At 35.3% G+C, this 14,051-nt stretch overlaps 1 protein-coding gene across 9 annotated transcripts in view; it reads left to right on the forward strand.

The window, feature by feature from the left end:
• The window catches only part of GPC5 (glypican 5), a 578,936-nt gene that overhangs the window by 3,303 nt on the left and 561,582 nt on the right, over nucleotides 1–14,051 (forward strand). For 8 of the 9 annotated variants that reach the window (XR_012056734.1, XM_072931209.1, XM_072931225.1 and 5 more), the window contains exon 2: nucleotides 4,904–5,065. Coding sequence is in view for 7 of the 9 variants with exons in the window: in XM_072931209.1 (XP_072787310.1) it covers nucleotides 4,904–5,065 (162 nt within the window). In the remaining 2 variants the exon portion in view is untranslated. Of the gene's footprint in view, nucleotides 1–4,903; nucleotides 5,066–14,051 lie in introns of those variants that run through there. The other variant, XM_072931240.1, reaches the window with a different exon arrangement.

The following is a 14,051-nucleotide window of genomic DNA, read 5'->3' on the forward strand; positions in this document are numbered from 1 at the left end:
TATGCTCAGCCCCATCACATGCTATATTGGAACATTTATTGCATTCATGCTGATTTTAAGTGTTAGTTGCAAAAATACTTTGTTTCCTGTCTGGTTCTGTGCTACAAGTACATTTTTGGTGGGACTATACAGAATAACCTCAGTAATTAAAAATCCTAAAAACCACTTTTTTTGCTGTATGAAGAATTAAATAAAAAGTACTCAAAGGTTAGGTCTGGAGTTTTTTTTTATTTTATTTTTGTGGATCAATATGACTTGGATTATTAAAAAAAAAGAAATTGTTATCTGCAAAATACTTTTTAACATATTTTTATTTCCTATGTTCAAGGTATTTTATATCCTTTTCGGTATTGTAACTTAAGATTTCTTGAAGATTTCTACTCTTTTACCCTATATGCTAGTAAATCTAGAGCTTTTAGCTAATTTCAGCAGCTCTTTTTTTTCAGACAGATTAAATGAGAGCTCTGAGTTGTTCTTGTTATCTCAGTTGCAAATAATATTTATTTTCTGATTTCTTTCTCTCAGAATACCTAGAACAGAGAAGCTGTGGATCCCAGTCCCTGGAAGTGTTCAAGGCCAGGCATGATGGGGCTTTGAAAAACCTGGTCTAATGAAATATGTCCCTGCCCTTCCTGGAGGGTTGGAACTAGATATTCTGTAAGGTCTTTCCAACCCAGACCATACTATAATATGATTTTAGCAATAGCAGAATAGGATGGCTGGTAAACCATTCACCCGTGCCTACCCTCTGGTAGGTATGTCAGTAAAAAAATGTTCAAGCTTCTGTTTGCACCAAAAAGCTGAATTTGCGGCTTATTGGAAAATGTTACATTTACTATCACTGTAGAGTCAAACAATTCCCAATTAAGTGGGGGGAAAAAAGTGCTCGAGATATTTTTTCTCAGCAGTTTGATTCTGTTTGTTTGGTTTTTTGGTTTTGAGTTGGTTTCTTTTTTTCCTGGGATCAATCTAGGCTTCTTTTTAGCAAACACTGGGAGATGATATCTGCAAGTATCAGAGCAAGAAGCATAAAAGAGAGTGAAGACTGTGATTAGTATAATTTTACTGTAAGGGCTTTTTGGTAGGGAACCATTATGAATATGAAATTGAATAAATGAGAAAGACCATGCTGGAAGGATGAGATAAAGTCAGAAAAAGTTGGTCTGTGGTACTGTTGTTAATTCAAGTTAAATATTCTTGCTAACTCCCCTTAAAGTAACAATAGAAGTCAGTTTAAAATCCAGCAGGTTACTTTAATGAAATTCTAAGATCATATCTGAAATTTAATTTGGGTTTTTAGTATAATTTACATTCCAGTAATTTGGATTTTGGTTCTACCTCAAGTCAAATTAATTTTTTTATTTTCGTTGTATGGAGGCAGGGACACTTCTAATTACTCTATTTGTCTAACAGGCATTCAGAGCTCTGGAATATGATTTAGTCAGAGAAAGAAAGTTAATTGCTCTGTCAAATCAGTTACTGATGTTCATTATATCACATCTGTTTTTGTAAGGACTGTTGCCAGCAGCATAATTTTATGTGTGTGAACATTTCACCTCTGGATCCACAAAATGATCACTGTGAAAAAAAATCAACAATATTTTGAGATTAAAATCAACAAAAAAGTGGGCTCAGCTATATAGCAGTTCCCCTATCTTTCAGCTTCTTTAGGAAGTCATCAGTGCTCAGTAGTCTGGATCTGGCTGGGTTGGCCTAAAAGGTGGTGCGGCTCAATAGAAGACAGAGGACTGCCTCCTGACTCTCATGTCGAGTGGAACAGACCAGGGTTATGTCTACATTGCTTAAGGCTGGTGTCCTGTGGAAGGAGTGGACTGTCCTCCATAGGATTTTCTCTTGAATCTTCTTGGGAGCCAATATTATGCTTTTGTGATGTCAAGACACTGTTACTTCCTCTGCCCTGAAGTTCAAGCAGTCTCAAAAACAGGAGGGCTTTTGGACAGGATAGCATGTTTTGTTCTCTGCGCTGTAGCATGGGTGTGTTGAAGGCTTCACCTTGCTGGCATGCTTTTTAGTAGGCCGGAAGATGAGCTTGGAGTGTATAAGGAAGGAGCCAAACTTTTTCTACAGTGTTATCTGGAGTGCCCTTTGAAAGCAGTATATAGAATTCGCCATCTCTTGAAGTGCAGGTGAGTGAAATACTGACACCTGCTGAATAGAGCCACAGAAGCAGGATGATAGTTAACAGCATCGACAGTTAGGGGTGCTTGAGGCTGATCCCCATCTCTTTTACTGAGCAAAGCTGAAGTACTTTACAATCCTAGTAATAGCAAGTAATGCTAAGTCTGGAGTTGTGTTTGTAACAAAAATAAGTTAATAAATATTAAAGGATAAGCATGAGAAGGACTTAGGTCTGAAACAGGTTCCAAATCCATTTTGAAATAAACCACTGATTTGACAATTGCTTCCAAGCCATATGGCAATTCAGTGCTGGCTTTCGAAAGATTGTTTGTCATGGCAATCCTAAGCCTGTTTTGGGATTTTTCAGAGGCTGCATGTGGTCTCATGGAAGTTTAAATAAACTGACAGATATTTACCACAGATCTGGCATTTGCTCTTCCTGGCAGTTAATGTCCTCATCCTATCAGCATTTGTTTATCTCAGGACACTGAGAATACAGATTTGTACAGCTGAGATCATGAACAAAAGTTTGAAATCAGTTGCAGATAGGTAAACTTGCACCTTAGAACAATTACGTTTTTCTTCCCAAACGTCTTTCCTAGACTCATCTAGATTGCTTTCAGTTCTAAAACCTTTCCTATACCATCAATGCTTGCTTCAATATATTTTTATTACAGGCTAAGGCGTTTCAGTTCTAGCTGTCTTTTGATCTTGTCTCAAAGTGGATCACAGTGTAGAGCCGTCAGAATTTGGTACTGAAAAGAGCCAGTATGCCTTTTTGGAGTAGAAAGTGTTTTCTCCCTCTAATTTCAAAATTGGTTATTGAGAAAACAATTCTTGTGGAAGATGGAAAGTTCTTTAGATGTGAAAACTCAGAAAATAATTGTGTGGGATTTTGAATATTGCTTGTACTGAAACGGAAGGACCTGTTTCATGTTCTGGTTTATGTGTTTTCTGAAACGTTATCTGTAAGCCTTATCCTTGTTCTGTAGATCTCTAAAAAAACAAATAGAAAACCACTCTGGGTTTTGAGCAACAATTTAATTTTTAGTCAGTTGGGTTCTTTGTATGTTGTATTTGGTTACTTTTTCCTGGCCAGTGAAAGCAGCTGTGTTTAATGAGCTGGAACAAAAGTAGGTCAATACAATGTACTTCATATGTACATGATTAGCAGTCTTAAAACTATAAAACAAAATCCATTTAGGATTGGGAATGAGATCTGTGTTCAAAAGATGCTGCTAAAAAATACTTTTCATACAATCAAGGGAATAAAATAATACTGAAGATACTGAAGAGCCATCTGAAGCCGTATACAAATATTCATTATTATTTTAGAGTTTTGCTGAAAGTGTGTATTTTTGAAGCTGCACTCAAGTCCATAAAGACTAGATAAAGTTTCAAATTAGCTTCTGTAGCAGTGATACCTAATCTTCTGCTTTACAAGTATATCTATATATCATCCTTCTGCTTTACAAGTGGCAAAGGTTTGAAACCTAAGCAGTGCCTAACAATTATTTAAAATACTAATAAGATTTTAATAGACCTAATTTTTGAGTTACCTCATTCTAATATTAGAAAAGTATTATTCATGCCTGTGCCTGTATACAGAGGGAACTGCATGGGAGCAGTTACCCTGTGTATTATTTGTTAATAACTAAAATGTAGAAGTTGAAAGGTCATGCAGATAAAAATAAGTTTCTCACTATGTTTCCCTGAAATCTTGTCACATCTGTCAGTGAAATAACATATTTGAGAGCACAATTTGGATTGGACTGTTAAGTTTTATATTGATATAATTTAAATTCTCATATTTATTCTTTCCTGATATATTTATTCTTTATATTAGAAAGCATTGTTTAGATACAGTATTAAAAAAGAAAAATATTTTGAATACCACATGATAACAAGGAAGGTGAATGATGCTTTTTATGCTTTACTATGCTCCAGTTGTAAAGTTATAAAAGTACTGCATTTTCCCTCTGGAATTTCAGCCTGCCCGAAATTTTAAAAAAATACTCCTTTGTAGAAGTGTCTCACAATCTATTAGGGAAGTAGGTAGTCGGTGTCACGGATTCATGGCAGTGTTTGACATTAGAGAAGGACACAGGGAGATTAGACTGAAAGTTAGGGCTGCTCCGTGTAGAAGTTAATATAAGCACACCTGTCAGGAGTGGGCTTTCCACTGGTGTGTTTGTAATGTTTGGAAGTAGTTTGCTTTTTTCTAGTCCAAGAGTGACAGAAACACAGGAGTGCCAGCTCTGAGCTGCTCCAGCAGTTCAGTGTTCTAGAGGATCAGAGAATCACAGAGTAATTTGTGTTGGAAGGGACTTCTAAAGGTCATCTGGTCTGCAATCAGCAGGGACATCTTCAACTAGATCAGGTTGCCCAGAGCCTCATCTAAGCAGATCTTGAGTGTTTCTAGGAGTGGGACATCTGCCACCTGTAATGTGATGTACAGAGCATATTCAACATATTTTACCAACATTGTTTAGCAATATTCACAGCTAGAACAAGATTACATTGTCAGGGAAATTGTATTATATGACTTTAATTAACTGTAATAAGTGTACTCTTCCCACAGAATTTTAATTAGTATCCCCTTCTGTTGAACAAGAACAAATGTTTTAAAGCTTTTGGTGTTTCTTCTGTGTGTCGATACCCAAGTAAAAAAACAAACAAAAAACAAACTGTAGCTGTTTTCTAGGTGTTTCGTGTTTTGCAAACTTCTGTTTTATGTTAACCAGTAAAACTGCCTTTTCCTTAGGTGTCGATCTCCAGGTTTGTACTTCTAAAAATCCAACATGCTGTACCAAAAAGATGGAAGAAAGGTATCAGATTGCAGCAAAGCAAGACATACAGCAAGTGCTTCAAACATCAAGTGCTACATTAAAATTTTTAATATCTCATAATGCAGCTGCTTTTCAAGGTAAAGCTTTCTGCTTTTTGTTTCCAAACTTGTGAATACTTTTCTTGATTTTCATCTTTGATTATTTATGATGTAGTAAAAGTTATATGTTAATTTTTAGCTTCCTCCTTTGCTTTTATGCTTTCAAATGAAGATTACTAAATCATGCAGGTGATTAGAAAACTGCATTGCTTTTGGAATTTGTGGCCTTTTAAAAATTTTATTTGAGAAAAAGTAAGACATCATTCTAGTAAGATACTTTGATTTTAATTGTAAACCTGTAACTTCACATTCCTCTTTTAACTGCTTTTACTGGAGCCATACTAAAATGCAAAATTAGTGCCTGGAGTACTACGAAAGAGAGATTTTTGTTACATCACTGTTTCCATCCACTATATTCTTTGTCTTATAGACATTCTTGGGTAGTTTATTTTTGAGATTTTGAAAAAAATTGCACATTGAGTGATAGTTGTTTTAATAAACAACAGGAGGTTACCCGATAAATAATAGTTATTTGGACTGGTGGTGGGGTTTCCTTTTTGCGATTACTCTTCATAGGCTATTAATTTCTTTTTGATTTAGTTAGGCATAAGTTAATGCAGAAATTGGTTAAGAAGCTGAGAAGATGTGAAAATAATAGAGGTATGAGGCTGTACGTGATAGAAGGAGATAGAGTTTACGTGTGTTGAGGACAAAGCCCTAAAGTCTTGTCATTTGTCTGTTAATATGTACTTATTAACCTTTATGACCACTTCATTAGAATGGATAACGTTTTAACTTCATGCAGGCTTGGGAAGTTGTTCTTCTGGCAACTCTCTTGTTTTTAACCTGTGATCCTGAAATAATTAGCAGAATGAGATCCTGAAATGCAAAGTTGACTTTGTAGTCCTAAAACCTCCTTTTTTTTTTTTTTTTTTTCTTTCTTTTTTTTTTTTCTTTTTTTAATTTAGGCTGTCTAATGCTAAAAACAAGCTGGAATTTTGAGTTGCTCTCCACCTTTTGGGAGTTTTGCCACTTGGCCTGCCTAACGCAGCTGTCAAAGGGTGTTACAATCAGGGAATCATTGATAAAATGTACAGAGAAATCTTTTAATCTCTTTTCTGCCTTTGTTCTTCTTTTCAGGTTTTGTGTATTATCTTTTTCTTGGTACCATATAAGTTAACCTAGAGTTTGGTACATTTTATAATATGTTAACTTTGGTCCATCATTTGCGTTTAAACAAGTACTTTTAAAAGCATATGCTTAAAGGGGAAATGTGTTTTATATATCTTCATGTATTTTTGAAGTACATGCTTTAGTCTTTACTAGTTTTGTCTTTATTTTCCTTTTATGTAAAGAAGCATAACAGAGAGAATATTGCATGGATTCTGTTATTACTTGGATTTAAAACCTTGTTTAACCTTGAAATAATTATTTGTGGAAAAACATGCTATTGAATATGCCACTAATTTTTGAAGAGTTGCAACCATTGCTAACTAAAAGCTAAATAATGTCAGATTCAGAAACAGTAATGAGATACTGCTGATATTTTTTCAGCTTGGAATTCTAGGTACATACTAAGACATTCTATCTGATCTGAATTCAGTTTTGACCCTGCTTTCAGCAGGACTTTGGGCTGGACACTTCTTTAAGTCCTTTCCAATCTGAATTATAGTATGACAGGGTGCCTATCTTACCACTAAATGTTTAGGCATTCTTTTTATGCTTAGATGAGGCTGGGCTGGGCATCTAGGAGTGTGATTATCTCTTCTGATACTTTGGCAACTGGACAGACATCTCAGGAGTCATGCAGAAAACGTGAAGGGGAATGTTGGGGTGTGTAGAGAAGGGAGCAGATGTCATGAATTTTGTCACTGCTGTCACCTGCCTCTTTTTTAAAGTATGTTGAGGTTGGCCTTAAAGGGGTTGACTAGATTCCAGCAGAACAAATAGCTAATTTTGTCTCAGTTTCTTGCATATTAAGTAGAGAGAAGTAGGCACCTAAAATAAATGATCTGTATCTGACTCTGTAGGTCTGCAGAGGTGTGTTTTCTTTCAGCATTAAATACAGTCTAGAGATGCTGAGTCTTCAGGGTGTCTAACTACCAGGGACTTTATGGTGACCATGTTGGTGAAATGAGGCATCTGCCTGCCTATCTGTCTATTAATTTGTTATGTGTGTGCATGTGTCTTTATATAAGAGTAAATTAGTCTATATATATTAACATATCTTTGCCACCTTCTAATGTTTGTGAAACTTCTGTGTTCTGTATTAGGGTAAGTGCTGCTTCCTGACAGTAACTATTGGCAATTTTCAAATGTTGCAAAAATTCCATGCCTCTTAGGTCAAGCTATGTGGTGCACTTGTGTACTGGGTCCTGCTGGGCACTGTTAGTTTTTTCCTTATGGTTCAGGGTGTTTCAGAATGTTCATTTTCTTTTTTGTTGTGAATCTATTTCTCTTTTAATAACTTTGAGGGATGGTAAGGGAACAGAAGGATGGGTGGCAATGAAGTTAAATAAGATATTAATCTGGTAAGTGGGAGATACATTATGGAGAGCAATAAATAATTTTTCCCCTGGGAGAAGTGACTAGAGAACTTAAGCTGTATGATAATTTTGTTTCAAAACAGTAATTTTCATAGGATAATATTATTGCACATTTCTGAGTTTTAGTGTTTCTTATCTTAATATTTGAGGAAGTGATTGTTGCTGCTGTACAGGGATTGCTATAACATCTCCCTTCTAGTAACCATAAACCCAAATCCTTTTTAGACCTTACATTTGCATGCCGTAGATGTATCTCAGTATGTACACCCTCATTTTGTACAGTTCTTAGATGTTACTCAAAGTTCACACTGGCCTTTGTCTATACCTGTTATCAAAAGATTAACAAGTACTAACAGGCTTACAGTGTAGTCACATTGCAGTGCTGGTTTTCGTGTAGAGAAAAAAAGAAATCCCTACAATTTCCAAAATTTTGAGAGGAATAGGCATCTAAGAATCTGGTGACCTGCTGTAGGATGAAGCGCTGTGCAACAGATCTTGAGTCACTTCACTATTTTTCCACAAGAGAGCTCGTAACCCTTTAAAAGGTGGCCATGTATGACATAGAACAAGATAACAGCTTGTCTGGTTGAAAGGGAAATTCAGAGATTAGAATCTAGTTGTGGAGTCTAAAGCAAATTAACTTTTCTTTGTGCTACTGTATTTGGCAATTCTAGTATTGTAGCATAGTTTTTATAAATATGGAAGCATCAATCATTTCTGAATGGGGCTCCCTGTCACTGAAACAGGGATCTTGGCAAGTGTGTGTCTGTATGCAGTTGGTAATAAGCTGCACTCTTTAATAGAGCATTACCTGACATTTCCACTGTGTAGGAAAAATTTACTGCCTTTGCCATGTAAGTTCTGAAGTATATTGAATCAGGCTTTCTTGATGCAGTTTCATGTTTTTCTATTAAATTGCTACAGAGTAGATCAATTTCCACTTTATCCTAGAGCAGAATTAAATGAAGTCAAATTGTTGCATCATATTGTTTGAGATCACAGTACAATTATTACATTAAAATAGGAGAAAGTTTTATTAGCTAAAGTAACTTGTATGAACTAGAAAATGGGTTGAAATTTTATGAGCTGCTTTCTCTGGTAAGCCATAAGACATAACGGAATTTCTCCTAATCTCTGTGAAACTAAATGTGCTCTGGCACTAAGTCAATTGCTTTCCACTTGTGAAGTTTTCTGAAGAATGATTTGAAGATCAGAAAACTTCTAGCTAGAGCTGCTGTATCTCTCATGGTTTCGAATGATATGTTGCCTGTCAGATAATTTGCAATACAAACTGCTTTGATGTTCTAACATTTTCTTCTTTCGCATCTCCATAATCCTTTATATTTTAAGTGTGATATAAATAAGCCTAAATCTAAATACTGGTGAATCCCACTTCTTTTAATTAAATGAAACTTAAGGATTCTATTAAAAGACAAAAATGAGGACAGGTTGAAAGACTCCATTTGCCGCTCTGTTATATTGAGGGATGAAAGTCTCAAAAATATCTGTGGTTCAACAGGGCTATATTCCTCTTTCTCAATTGCTCTGCAGCCCTTTCTCACAACTATGATCATGCTCCCCTCTGGACTGAAAAAGTAGGGAATTTTAATAACCCAGAAGAATAATTATACCCACTGATTGGTCTAAGGAACAAAGCTGTTATACAGACTTTATTAACTTCAGCAATCATCTATTCATATAGTATTTTGAGTCTTTTATAATAACAAAGCAGGATAAACATTATTCTAATATAACTTAGATTTGGACCCAGTATGTCTGTATATACATAAAAACAGCACTAAGGGACTGCTGTAAGTGGAGAAATATAGAGATTTAGATTAATACCTAAAATTTCATTATTAATCCTGAGTTTTATTTTTATATTGCAAGCAAGTATTTTATCATTCCAAAGGAGTTTGGTTCTACTCTATCTTATTCTTATCTTTAGATACTTATTTGCATATATGTGTGCTGTGCCTGTAGGCACTCCTGGGGTATATATATGTATCTATACATGCACAGGGATTTAATGGGCTTCTGTAACAGTTTTCGCCACATCAGTCTTTTCTTAAATTGTTCGTTTCAAGTGTGCATTTGTGCTCCTGTGTTCTAGTCTCAGCCTGTTCAGTTGCCATCAATTATTTGTCCTAGTTACAATAGTGTCTGAGTTACAATTAAGGTGATGTCAGTGCACTGTTCAGTCTCATACTTGGTGAGTACTAACACTTTTTTTCATATTTTTGTTAGTACCCAGATAACCATTATTTTGCTTTATGTTTCTGTAACACAGTGATCAGTATAGACATATGCTAATTTAGATTTTTTTATGCTATATATACTTCTTATGCATTTGAAGAAGGAAGTGAGGTACAAATTTAAAGTATCATTCCGTTAGGAGCAGTGGTCATAGAAAATTTGTATTTTAATGGATGCCTGCTTCCTCCTTATTCTGAGAACTTTGGGAAGCTAATAGCTGACAAAATGCAGGAGTTTGAAAGACTGAACTCCAGCAGAGAAGGTAGTATAAAATTGATGGTTTTGAATGAATGTTTAATATTATTTCAAAGGTAGAATTGCCTGCAGCCTTTTAGATTTCCAAGTCTTTCAAATACACATGGAAGTTTTCACTTAGTATTTTTATTCTGTGTTAAGAAAAAGTAAAAACCCAAAAAGTTAGCAAGTCTTGTTGAAAGACAGAATTCAAAATAGTCCTGACACGATGAAGTCAAAAGTGTGAAAAAATTGTTGTTCAATAGCAGCAAATACAACGTGCTCCATTTAGCTGGGGTGGAGCAGTGGAATACATAATAGTATGGGGGATATCTTGCAATGGATTTGTTCTGTAGGAGAAGTTCTGTGAATAATGATAGATCAAAAGATGACAAAAGTCAGCAGTTTCATACTGTTGTCAGGCAGGCAACTATTTTAAGATTCTTAAGCAGAAAGAAGACATTGTGAATTGAAAAGTCTGTTTTGAATTGGTAAACTGGAGAACATTGTTCAGTTTTGGGTAGTGTACTTGAAAGACACAGACCAATTGGAAAGAAGAGAGAAAACATATGCTCTGAAATCTACATAGAGAAAACTACACATAGAAAAGTGCTTATCTGTACTCCTTTATAGTAGATAAAGCCCCACTGGTGTCATACTGCAGTAAAGAAAATACAGACCTGATATTAGCGAATATTTTCCAATGACAACATTAAAATGCTTTTGGGTAACAATTTTGGGAATTCTATGTCTTAGAAACAAGCTGGACAAGAAAACAGTTGCCAAGAATTATCTTATAAAGTTAGACTGGACTACTCAACAGACTTTTCTTGGCCTTAGGTTTAAAATGTGATTTACAAAGAAAGGCTACATGGTTTGAATGTTTTAACTAGTTTTAAGATTAATCTGTGGGTGTTATGCTCTAGCAAAAAGGATTTGTTGATTAATCTCTCTCCAAGATTACACAGTTCTTTACTATAACATAATGGGGTGGATAGCTTCAGTCATAAAGACTCTTGCAGAATGGGTTTAAATTTATAATATTATATATCAGTATTAAAAGAACACGAATTTGTTTATAACTTGATAGATTTTTTTAATCAGTTCTACAGTGGAGCTATAGTGTATAGAACTAACAGATCTGCACACTGTCACTTCAACAGATACTTTACTATTATGAACTACATATTCTACATGGGACATTCAAAGACTTGTACAGTTTTTACAGTACAAATACTCTTTATTTTAAACCTTTTTTTAGTTTTCAAATTGTGTCTTGGTGTACCTGACATACTTCTTAGAAGTGGAATCAGGTACTGCATTTCAAAGGAGAGTTTTACTGCATTACTGCATTTACCTTTGTGAGAGGTAAACCCAGTTTGGTTTCCCAGCAGACATAACTTGATGTTATCTGGTCTGACATGGAATTTTTAAAGATAGGTATATTTACATCTAGAGTGAATAAATTGGACTGCATTTTAAGTGACTTTTTAAATTATAAAACCATTGTGTCAAAACAGCAGAAAGGAAAAGTAAGGGAGGATAGAAATGCTTCAAATTAGAATTAATGAAACATTGAAATACATTATTAGAAAACGTAGAAAACCAAGGACTGGCTTTCCTGTAAAAAAGTTCTACCTGTACTTGAAGTAGATGAAGTATAGTAAAGAGAGAATTAAGTCAGGTAATATGCAAAAAAGGACTGTATTGTACACATAAACCTGGGAGGAGAATTTTGCTCCTGTGGAGACAAAAACTGAAGGCTGTCACTGCAGACCTCAGGACGTGCCAAATGTTGCTGGAAACCTGTGGTTAGATATGTGAGCTGAGCCCAGTGTCACCATTAGCTGCAATGACAGCTTGGACACTTAGCTAAATTTCATGCACATAGATACCTATACTGAGGTGTGTCTGAAGCTGTGCCCCAGTGAGTCTATTCTGCACATCAAAGTAAGAGCCCTCAGAAGTTCCCTACTCTCTGAAACCTTACAGCCACCCTATCTGCCAGTGCAAGCCTGTGAGTAAAGTTTGGGAGCAAAAGCAGGTTATTGAGCACTAAGCTCATACTTGAGTTTCCCGCCTATCAGCTGCTTGGAGGTGATTGCTTTTATCGTGGCTCACTGCTTCCCTTCTGCTGGAGAGGTAGAAATGTGCAAGAAGAGTCTGTATACATATTGTAAATTTATTGTTCACTCTTATCATGGGCAATTTGCTTACGTGCAAAATAAGAAGTGAATATCTACTTTCTGTTTTTCTTGAATTAAGCAGAAAGGTATGTGTGTCATGTAACAAAGTAGGAGACAGTGATTTTAACAGTGGTAATGAAACAAACTTATATAAAACACATCATGAACAAGTGTAAGTAGCTGTACTTTGATTCTTAAAAGAGCTGTTGATGCAAGTAATATCCATTTTTGATAAAGCTACAAATTTCATCTTATATTAAAGGCTTGAACATAGGTCTGTGCAGACTAGAGGAGTGCCATGATAGAAATCTGCTGATCCTTGAGTTCTGGAAGAGAACATTTGGTTTTCACTATTTCAGTGCATTTGAAACGCATATGCATTGCAGGTCAGAATGTAGCATGCAGTGTGCTACAGATGTGCAGTAGATCAGCTGCCTAGCCATTCAGTACCTGTACAGTAGCCAGTTATCTAGGGGTTTTCAGTAGTGTATAAAAATACAGCAGAATTTACTGAGGAGAGTTGGCTCTTTTCTGGGCTGTTTATTTTGCAGTGTGTAACTCTTCCCTGTTCCAGCTGTCTTGGTCTGTATACCTAATTAATATCCACTGTGACAGAAGCAAAATGAAAAATTAGCTTTGTAGTTTGGTAGTTAGGGTACTTGTGTGCCACAAAGCAAGGGTACTTCTCCAGTGAGTATTTTTAATTATTTGTATAATTTATAAATATAGTCTGCACTCACAGTCCTGAATTAGTTTAGAACAAGTGTTTTTCAAGATACGTAGGAGCTCTGGGCTGGATATACTTCCAGTGTCCAAATCTCATCTATTTTATTACATTTTTCAGTGACTCCTTTAAGGTCACCAGACTTTTAAAAAAGGGAATTATTTGCTGATTGGGAGAAAATTAACTGCTCTTTAAGAATGAGGAGATATGTGTCTAAATTCCAGTGGACATTTCCCTCCACTGCTACCACTGTGATAGCCATGGTCTGGCTGCTTATGGAAATAAACTGGTGCAAAGTATAGCAAATATGTTCTGCAGGGCCAGGCTTGCTGAGAAAAGTTCTTTCAAATCGAGTTGATGTGTTATTTTTAAACTGAAGCATACCAGTCCTTGTTCCATACTTGTATAAAACACATTATGGATATATAAATATATTTATTTATTGTTAGGCATCTGAAAATTATTAAATATTTGAAGTATTCCTTGTTCTTTATGTTCTGCCTATGAGGTCTTCTGAGTTTTGTAAGATGGGATAATGTAGTTATAATTTACAATGTTTGTAGATGTACAGAGAAGGACTAGAAAGTAAAAGTTATAAAATGGTTTTCCTTTGTGTTTCCATTATGTCATAACAGTTTCAAACTAAAATAGTTTACAAGCTAATTTTCTTTGTTTTCCCTAACACAATTTTAATGTCATGTTATTTTAAACAGATTGCTGCTAACGTAAAATGCCTGATTATCACCAAGGAGTAGTTTTTTTCACTCCAGATCTGTTACTTAAAAGTTGTAAGCCAGAATTCTATAAGCAAAGTAATATCTAGTTCTACCATGTTAAAATTCCATGTACATTTTAATTTGATTTCAGCTGTTTGACCATGTTATACTGAAGCTATTACCTGGCTCAGTGGTCCCACAGACAATTTCCCTTTTTCATTCCGATTTTATTGTAAATGATTGTCAGCATAGTACAGGAAACTGCAAATTCAATTTTGATCAGTCCCACGAGAGACTTGATTCTTCATTACTTACTATTGTTGTTTTGAAGGTAAATTGAAATAGCTATCTAATTTAAGGGCT

This window comes from Taeniopygia guttata, chromosome 1, assembly GCF_048771995.1.
Source record: "Taeniopygia guttata chromosome 1, bTaeGut7.mat, whole genome shotgun sequence".
Taxonomy (NCBI): Eukaryota; Metazoa; Chordata; class Aves; order Passeriformes; family Estrildidae; genus Taeniopygia; species Taeniopygia guttata.